This window comes from Piliocolobus tephrosceles, chromosome 6, assembly GCF_002776525.5.
Source record: "Piliocolobus tephrosceles isolate RC106 chromosome 6, ASM277652v3, whole genome shotgun sequence".
Classification (NCBI taxonomy): Eukaryota; Metazoa; Chordata; class Mammalia; order Primates; family Cercopithecidae; genus Piliocolobus; species Piliocolobus tephrosceles.
This window is the reverse complement of record NC_045439.1, coordinates 57,053,729-57,064,213: the sequence shown is the minus strand read 5'-3', so window position 1 is coordinate 57,064,213 and position 10,485 is coordinate 57,053,729. Positions and strand designations below refer to the sequence as shown.

Sequence of the window (10,485 nt, the reverse complement as noted above, 5' to 3'; positions counted from 1 at the left end):
TCGATGAAACCGTCTCTATTAAAAATACAAAAATTATCCCAGCACTTTGGGAGGCCAAGGCGGGCATATCACGAGGTCAGGAAATCGAGACCATCCTGGCTAACACGATGAAACCCCGTCTCTACTAAAAATACAAAAAATTATCCAGGCGTAGTGGTGGGCGCCTGTAGTCCCAGCTACTCGGGAGGCTGAGGCAGGAGAATGGCGTGAACCCGGGAGGCCGAGCTTGCAGTGAGCCGAGACTGTGCCACTGCACTCCAGCCTGGGTGACGAGCAAGACTCCATCTGGAAAAAAAAAAACACACACACATAAAAACTAGCTGGGCGTCGTGCCACGTGCCTGTAATCCCAGCTACTCGGGAGGCTGAAGCAGGAGAATCGCTTGAACCAGGGAGTGGGAGGTTGCTCTAAGCCGAGATCGCACCTCTGCACTCTAGCCTAGCAACAGAGCGAGACTCTGTGTCAAAAAAAAAAAAAAGTCTATTGATCTTATTTTTATTATTTAATATTTCAGGTTATAATAAGGAACAGAGAATAACACAATGAACACCCAGTTTCTTCTCAAACAGCTTAAGAACTAAAGCATTACCAATATGATAGAAGCCTCTGTAGAACTCTCAAGATCCCATTCTCTTCCCTCCCCAGAGGTAACCACTCTCCTGAATTAGGTGTTTATCACTCCCCTGCTCGTTTTTATTTTCATACTACATGTGTAATCTGTAAGCAATATATGGTTTTGCTATACTTGTTTTAAAACTTATACAAATGGTATCAAACATATCTTCCCCCTGAGAAACCCAAAAACGTATCTTCTACAAATTCCTATTTGTTATTAATAATTTCCTGCACTTAATAACTACAGGAATCAAGAGACGAAGCGAAAGTAATTGCTGAATTAGTCAGTTTCTCTCTCTTTAAAGAGGAACTCATCTGTGATTGGGTTGAATTTGTCCCCAAATGCACCTGCCTACAGTGCTGTGCCCGTTTCTACTACATGCCAAAGAAACTGGTAACTGATATTCACACTCATACAGCCAAAGACAGGAGAGTTCACTAATACCCACAAGCCCAAAGTCCAGTTCTACCATATGAAATCCAGTGGTCTAAGAAGTTTTCCTCAGGCTTCTATGAAAGGATGGTAACTGAATACAGGCAGTGAATTCACTGCAACTATTTTTACACAGAATTCACTATGCTCACCTCATTTGCTTTCCAAGGAATATTAATAGCAGTAATATAAACCAGATTTGACCAGTCTATTTTCAGATATAAAACATCACAAGTTTGCTAAAGCAGATCACCGAAAACATAAAAGCCCTTATTTATAAGTGAGTGAAAGAAAACAATGGCTACATATTTTTATCCCTTCTATTTCAGAAGGTAAGTAGAGGAGTGAAAGAGATAAGAGTAAAAACATCAGCTGAGTTTTAATAGTTCTTCTAAGGATTCAAACATGCTGGTCTCAGAATGGTACATTAGAGTCAGATTTAAACCAGGATGCTCCCCTAAGGGAGACAGCTGACATGATTACTGCTCTCTTCACAGATACACAGTCAAGCCTGCTGACATTTTTTACCGGGCTAGTTCAGCAGCTATTACAGAGAAAGCAGATATCTAGTGCTCAGAAGATTCATGGAGGGATGGATTGTAAATGCAGGGTGAGAGTACCTCAAAGTACACTGCTGATTAGGCCTAACGAATGGCTTGCTCAGGAAAAAAGGTGAACACTAAACACATTACCAAAGACGGAAGAAAAATAGGTTTGTGTAGTATTAAGATTAATCTACAGATCAAGTCTAGAAAATTTTTTATCTTTTGTGTGTGTGTGTGTGTGTGTGTGTGCGCGCGCGCGCGCGTGTGACGGAGTTTTGCTCTTGCTGTCCAGGTTGGAGTGCAATGGCGTGATCTCAGCTCACTGCAACCTCTGCCTCCCAGGTTCAAGCGATTCTCCTGCCTCAGCCTCCCAAATAGCTGTGATTACAGGCACGTGCCACCATGCCTGGCTAATTTTGTATTTTTAGTAGAGACGAGGTTTCTCCATTTTGGTCAGGCTGGTCTCGAACTCCTGACCTCAGGTGATCCACCCACCTCACAGGCGTGAGCCACCACGCAAAAAGCCTTTTATCTTTAAGAATAAAAGATGTGGCCGGGTGTGGTGGCTCACGCCTGAAATTCCAGCATTTTGGGAGACTGAGGCGTGTGGATCACCTGAGGTCAGGAGTTCGAGACCAGCCTGGCTAACAGGAGAAACTCCGTCTCTACTAAAAATACAAAATTAGCTGGGCATGGTGGCACATGCCTGTAATCCCAGCTACTCAGGAGGCTGAGGTAGGGGAATCGCTTTAACCCAGGAAGCAGAGGTTGCAGTGAGCTGAGATGGTGCCATTGCACTCCAGCCTGGACAACAAGAGAGAAACTCCATTTCAAAAAAAAAAAAAAAAAAAAGATGTAAGTTGTTCTTACTTTGCCCCATACCCTTGTAGCAAGGACTCTGATTGTTACCATGCTGCTTCCCACTTCTATCCTCAAAGTAGAGTCCCTGGGTACAATAAGGCCCAAGAAAGAACAAAAGAAGTAGAGAAGAAGCAAAGTGAGATGCCAGGTCTAGGAGTGTGTTTCTAACAGGTTTTAATGGTGCTGGAGGCTATTATCCTTGGCAAATTAACACAGGAACAGAAAACCAAATACCACATGTTCTCACTCACAAGTGGGAGCTAAATGATAACACATGAACACAAAGAAGGAAACAACAGACACTGCAGTCTACTTAAGTGGGGAGGGAGGGAAGAGGGAGAGAAGCAGAAAAGATAACTATTGGGTACGGGGCTTAATATTTGGGTGATAAAATAACATGTACAATAAGCCCCATGACATGTGTTTACCTATGTAGAAACCTTCACATGTACCCCCAAACCTAAAAGTTTTTTTTAAGTTTTAAGAATCAATCAAAATATAATGTTTTAATGTGCTTATCACCTAATTAGTTAACACACTGATCAATAATCCTACATAAAATCTATATAAAATTAAAGCCAAAAGGCTTTAGAATCACAAGAGTAACTGGCCAGAGAGATTTTAAAAAATTCAGGCAAGTTGTTTTTGTCATGAGTGATAGCTAGACAAAAAGGCTAAGGTAGCATCACAATAAAGCTGTTATGGAGATTTCAGATTAGAGTTGTAAGGGAGTCTAGATAATTATAAATGGACCGACACTAAGGGCCATGATGTAGCCATGACCAATAAATGCACTGCAAAGGGAATTCAACAACATGTTGGGAAAGAGAGCAAACGAAAATTCAGTGCAATGCAGACTGGCTCTGAAATGGTGCTTACTAATCACCAAGTCAGACCCACCCCCAAATTCACACAGGTCAGGACTGTATTTACACTCCTTACCACTTTTCCTTACCTAAGTATATCACTGACAGTAATTTCAGGGATGAATTTTTGAAGATACTTCACTGTTGCACCAAGAAAACATGCTTTATACATTTCAGTAACTCCATAGGAAAAATTCTGGGATGCCAGTTTAATCAAGCCACTGAAAACAGAGAAAAACAAATCTTTATGAGAGAAAGGAATTCTTTATTACTGTAAAATACCTTTACAATTATTAGATTCTTTTTTTTATGTCATCACAAAAATCTAGGCAAAGTCAGAAAAACTACAGATTAAAAGAAAATCAAGGCCAGGAGTGGTGGCTCACGCCTGTAATCCCGACACCTTGGGAGGTCAAGGCAGGCGGATCACTTGAGGTCACGAGTTCGAAACCAGCCTGGCCAACACGGCAAAAACCTGTCTCTACCAAAAATACAAAAATTAGCCAGGCATGGTGGTGCACGCCTGTAATCCCAGCTAATCAAGAGGCTGAGGCAGGAGAATTGCTTGAATCCAGGAGGAAGAGGTTGCAGTGAGCTGAGATCATGCCACTGCACTCCAGCCTAGGCAACACAGAGAGACCCTCTCTCAATCAATCAATCAATCAATGAAAATCAACTTTTGGCCAATATAAGAAGCAAACCTCATCAACTCAGGAGGTAAACAGAGCTGGGCATGGTGGTGTGTGCCTGTAGTTCCAGCTACTAGGGAGGCTGAAGTGGGAGGCTTGTTAAAGCCCAGGAGTTTGAGGCTGCAGTAACTAATGATTGTGCCACTGCACTTCAGCCTGGGCAACAGTGAGACTTTGACTCAAAAAAAAAAAAAAAAAAAAAAATACAGAGGTAAACACCTTCTAAACTCAAATTCCCAAGGAGTGCTGGTTTCAAACTAGAACTCATCAAGGCTCTCTAATGCAAATATTACATGCCTTCAACACACCTAAAAGGTAGTGTATGAAAGAAATGGGACATCTACCCTAGTTTTCCTTAGTCAGCCAGAGATAAAATACTTTAGTTGTTGAGGCAGGGTGTGGTGGCTCATGTCTATAATCCCAGCACTTCGGGAGGCCATGGCAGGTGGATTGCTTGAACCCAGGAGTTCAAGACCAGCCTGTGTAACATGGCGAACCCTGTCTCTACAGAAAACACAAAATTATCTGGGCATGGTAGCATCTGCCTGTAGTTCCAGCTACTTGGATGGTGAAGTGGGAGAACTGATCAATCCCAGGAGGTTGAGGCTGCAGCGAGTGACAAAGTAAGACCCTGTCTCAAAATCACAAAACAAACAAAAAAACCTTTAGTTGTGATTTTCAAGTGAGACTCTGCAAAGCCTAGATGCATACATGTATATATTTTTACAAGTACACGTGCCAGGAAGCTCCATCCTAAACTTTCTGTTTCAGAATCCATGGAGGGTGAAACTCAAGTATAGCTTTAAATCTAGAGATTTAAACATGAAAATCTAGTAATTTTCATGTGAAACCCTTTAGAGAGAAACATTGCTAAAAGGACCAAACAAAATACCTAATTCAAACAAAACACCTAATTCAGTTATTTCTTACAATAGTAAAGAATCTGTATCTTAGGTCAACACAATTGTATTGTTAGTTTCCTACACAAGGAAATTACTTTAGTCATCAGTAATTTCTCCAGTGGCTTACAAAATGATGGAGACTGGCTCAAAATGATTTTATTAAAATAGCCATCTACTGATTTTGAGAGAATCTATTTTCCACCCCCAAATAAAACTGGAAAGTTAGCAATACAAGATTTAGATTGCCAGATATATGAATGACTCTTGGCCTTATCTTTTCATTTTTTTATTTTTTTATTATTTATTTATTTATTTATTGAGACAGAGTCTTGCTCTGTCGCCCAGGCTGGAGTGCAGTGGCAGCGATCTCAGCTTACTGCAAGCTCCACCCCCCTGGTTCACACCATTCTCCTGTCTCAGCCTCCCAAGAAGCTGGGACTACAGGCACCCGCCACCATGCCTGGCTAATTTTTTGTATTTTTAGTAGAGACGGGGTTTCACTGTGTTAGCCAGGATGGTCTCGGTCTCCTGACCTCATGATCCGCCTGCCTTGGCCTCCCAAAGTGCTGGGATTACAGGTGTGAGCCACCATGCCTGGCCAGTCTTACCTTCTTTTTAACCAAGACATTACCCTGGCTCATCAGAATTTTCTTGAAGTAGTTAAAATGTTATGCTTATTCCACAAAGCTTTTTTTTTTTTTTGATGACTCCATCCACTCTAAAGCTTTTAATTTGAATTAATACAAAATTCAATATACCAATCACAAATATGGGGATTTACCCAATAAGTAGAATATCAAGAAAGACAAAACTTCCCACATTGAAAATATAAGCACATAAAATCATTTTAAAAAGTAAATAATGTTACCTATTAATAATTATATCCATAACATCTGTGGCACTGAAGTCAAAGGGTCTGTAACCCTCTCGTTTAAAGGCAAGAACTGCATTAGGACCTAGCCAAATACTGCCATCCATCCTTGGTGTGAAGTGAACTCCTAGGAAAGGAAACCGGCTATCTGGGACCTATAAATTTAACATAGTAAATAACAGCCTCATTTCACATTCCATGTTATCAGAGATGCAAACATTCAATTGGTAACATAAAACACTTTCTTCCCATGCATTTAATTTGTATTGTGAGCTGTACTCAGATATACTTTTCCATTAACATGCTTCTGCTTAGAAATGCACACAAGAAATCCTGATGCTGGAAAGGTGCGGTGGCTCACGCCTGTAATCCCAACACTTTGGGAGGCCGAGGCAGGAGGATCACTTGAGATCTGGAGTTCAAAACCAACCTGGCCAACATTGTAAAACCTTGTCTCTACTAAAATTACAAAAACTAGCCTGGCATGGTGGTGTGCACCTGTGGTCCCAGCTACTTGGGAGGCTGAGGCATGAGAATTGCTTAAATCCAGGAGGTGGAGGTTGCAATGAGCCAAGATCGCACCACTGCACTCCAGCCTGGGCGACACAGTGAGACTCTGTCTCAAAAAAAAAAAAAGAAAACAAAAGAAACTCTGATGTTCTTAACACTAATACATCGTTCCATCTATGCATCTTTCTGGGTAAAGGGAAAAAAAAAAGATGAACTGTCCTACTTCAGGTTATTCTCTTTCACAAGGGATGTCTATGACTGGAAAGTAAAATCAGAGCTGCCAGAAAAAAAATACACATTCATAGCACAGGCTTCTGCAAAGTACAAATACATGAGATTGAAGCAGATGAAATTCATGTTTTGGCAAGGTCAAAAATAGCAAATAGCCGAATACTGACTATTTCATCTGGTTCAACCTAATATATTTTAAGAGATTCATTCATTTCCAGGGTAGTTCCAGACAGAAAAATGAACTCTTCATTTAAATACCTCTGTCTTCTACTCCCTGAAACTACAGAGTGGCCACATCCCTTTTCCTATAGACAGTGAACTGTGGAAAAGGGTTGGGTATCAGGGACTTCCATAAGGGAAAGTTTTCCCTTTCCCTCCACCAGAGAGAAGGAAGAATTCAGTTCCTTCCTGATAGCACTTCCCATAGTGCACTCATGCTTTCTGGAGACATGTACCTGCAGGCAATTAATCACAATTTAATAACCATGATACCAGGATAAAGATTTAGGGATTTAACCGCAAGAGAAACTGATGAAATGCTTACATAAACGGTCCTTCAAAATCGCTCTTATTTCTGACCCAAGTAAAAGCTGTTTTCATCTCCTTTATGACCACCACCTGCTTGAAAAAAATTAGAAGTAGGAAGCATCATTACCTACCGGATAAATATTTCCTTTAACAAGATAACATTTTTCTGGCTTCAAGAGCAGGTAATCTCCCCGGAATGGTACAATTCGAGGATCTGGAGTGCAGCCACTCAACTCTGAAATACGGTCTGAGTAAAGTCCTGCACATGTCACAACATACTGACATCGAATTTCCTCTCCCTAGTGCAAAATAAAAGAATAGTTAGTTGTATAGAGTGAAGGAGAATAGGTCAAGAGGGGAAAAACAGGTGATAGAAAATAAGGTACAGAAATAGAATTTTTTCTAAAAGAGGATATTCAATACAGGTATCAGCAAAATACATTCTTTAGCATTGAGGTGGCAGCTAGAAACTGAGGACAGTGGCATGCAAGAGGATGTCACCTTAAATTTTGCACTTTAAAGATAATAATGGTCAACCCAGCAAGGATACGTAGTAAGGTATACTACATACATGCACACAAATACATACAAATCTGTTTATTAGGACCTAGCGGGGAGCTTCTTAACTATTTGTTGCATGAAGAAGCAAATGTCATTTAGCTAGCCTCCACCAATTTTTTTTTTGCTCCCGCACCCACCCCACAGCTTTTAATCTGGATTAATTAAAAATTCAATATACCAATCACAAATACGAGGATTTACCCAATTAGTAGAATATCAAGAAAGACAAAACTTCCTACATTAAAAATGTAAGCATATAAAAATCATTTTAAAAAATAAAGTTGTTACCTATTGATAATTATATCCATAACATCGCTGGCACTGAAGTCAAAGGGCCTGTAACCCTCTCATTTAAAGGCAACCTCTGTATAGCAACCAGGTTCTCCTGTATCTGAGCAATTACTGTGTTACTCTTCGGTTGCCTCACACTCAATAATCCTGCCCAGTTGCAACTGTAACCTACCCACCAAGCAATTTCTCCTTCCTAATCAATATCTACTTTGCAAACTGAGGACACTTTAGAAATCTCATTCATTCAATGCACATTTACTGAGAGCACACACTACACTCAAGGTTTGCTTTAGTGCCTAGGAGACTGCTAATGTTAGGCTGTTATGATTTCCTATAAATTTTATTTTGTGATTATCATCTGCTCATTTTTAACTTTACTCACCAAGTTTAGCCAATTTGTCACCCTATTTCCTAAATGACTTCATTTATCCCGCATTCACCACCACACTCAAATTCTCATCTCTTTACTTCTGACAGAGTAAACACCTAGCAATTCTGTTCTTATTCTTAGATCTTCTTCCCAGATGACCTATTTTTGAAGCCTCAGAATTCTCACCTGTCTCAACATTTTCTTTCTTTCCAGGCCTTACTGTTTAGCCTTACTCTATTGAGCTAAATTTTCACCTCTGTATATATCCTATTTTTGCCTTGCTAGAAAGTTAAGCCTCTTTTCAGGAGTTATACATGTCATCGTTTTTAGAAAACTTAGATGAAACTTCTCCATAATGAATTCAAATTAGCTAGACTAAGCCATGATTGTTTTGAGACCTGTGAAGTCAAAAGGGCTGTCAAGGTCTTGCTCTGTCACCCAGGCTGGCGTGCGATGGTGCAGTCCTGGCTCACTACAGCCTCAACCTCCTGGGTTCAAGTGATTCTCTTGTCTAAGCAAACAGCTGGGACTACAGGCGTGAGCCACCGCACCCAGCCAAAAATACCTTTTTCTAAATAGGTTAATACCTTTCCTGTTCATCTAGAGTTATATTCTAGAAATATGAGAGGTATTTTTGTGACATAAATCATCAGCTCCTACATAAAAGATTGGCAGTTCTTTTGTTCTTGGAACAAAAAAATGCAGATAAGTCTTATGATAGATGTAAAGATAGTAACAGAATTTATAAAATGGTACCAGCATGCAATAACCTAATAATTCTCTTTAAAAACTCAAGCAACAGTTCCCAAGAAAATTATCAAAAACTATCACAGATTTCTGAAATCATTTTATGCTATATGTTAAATACTAATTAAATTCAGTAACATATTAATTTTACTTCCACATTAAAATTTAGGTAACCATCAAATGATACATCTGTTCAACATAAATTTCTTTTAGGCTGGGCACAGTGGCTCACACCTGTAGTCCCAACACTTTGGGAGGCCAAAGTGGGAGGATCACTTGAGCCCAGGAGTTCAAGACCAGCCTGGTCTCTAATTAAAAAAAAAAAAAATTAAAAAGAAGAAATAAACCATGCACGTCTATTGCTCTTTCATAAGTGAAGCAGATTTCTCTCCACTCCCCCAATATCCAATGTATAAATCTTTAATTAGCAAATCCTACCTGCAAAAATTTATTTTAAAAATCCCTGGCCAGGCGCAGTGGCTCACACCTGTAATCCCAGCACTCTGGGAGGCTGAGGTGGGTGAATCACTTGGGGCCAGGAGTTCAAGACCAGCCTGGTCAACATGGTGAAACCCTGTCTCTACTAAAAATACAAAAATTAACCAGACATGGTGAGACACACCTGTAATCCCAGCTACTCACGTGGCTGAGGCACAACAATCACTTGAATCTGGGAGGTGGAGGTTACAGTGAGCCAAGATCATGCCTCTGCACTCCAGCCTGGGCAACAGAGCGAGATTGTCTCAAAAAGACAAAATTTCTTTTAACTTTTCATGAAACGATTTCAACCTGGTAAGTGGACCCCTCAATTTGAATTTGAACCCCAAAATTATACTTACTGAAAATGCCAAAATAAAGAGCAGCAACTCTGGGTAAAATACATATCCACTGGTATGCCATAGGCCCCTGTATATATTCTATCATATGATGCTATACTCTAGTGAAAATGTCCCTTAGATGAGGGCAGGCACAAAAACAGAGTTTCAATTCTTCTTTGAATGGAAAGCCTGCCACTTGGGTCACATGACCCAGCAACGCTGATGGTAATCGAACTGTCTGCAGCAGATAGTCACACTTTATAGAGCCTTTGGAAGGCACCTGTAGGCAAATCACAGCATGGAACTTCACGGTTTTTGGAGGAAAGTTATACCATCCTCTGCATATAACTAACTTCCTTTTGAGAAAGTGCTTCTAGCTTTGACTGAACACTTGACCACAGGTCACTAAGTTACCATATGAACTACCCATTATTAACTGGGTGTTGTTGTCTGACTCATCAAGTCACAAAATTGGGTGTATATAGCAGCATTCCATCATCAACAAAAATTGTAAGATAGGGTTGTACAGGTCCTGCTGGCACACATAAGTTGCAGAGGCAAGTGGTTCAAATGACCATGGCCCCTATGCCTGCTAAATTGCCTCCTTCCTATCAACCTACCTCTATAGCCCCACGGGGAGTTCTCTA

The 10,485-nt window shown here is 40.4% G+C and overlaps 1 protein-coding gene across 1 annotated transcript in view; it reads right to left on the bottom strand.

The window, feature by feature from the left end:
* Window positions 1-10,485, bottom strand: part of L2HGDH (L-2-hydroxyglutarate dehydrogenase) — a 70,070-nt gene that overhangs the window by 17,967 nt on the left and 41,618 nt on the right. Inside the window, exons 7-9 of the mRNA XM_023222626.3 lie at window positions 7,183-7,350; window positions 5,780-5,937; window positions 3,410-3,541 (exon numbers count right to left, since the gene is read on the bottom strand). Of these exons, the coding sequence (XP_023078394.1) occupies window positions 3,410-3,541; window positions 5,780-5,937; window positions 7,183-7,350 (458 nt within the window). The remainder of the gene's footprint in view (window positions 1-3,409; window positions 3,542-5,779; window positions 5,938-7,182; window positions 7,351-10,485) is intronic.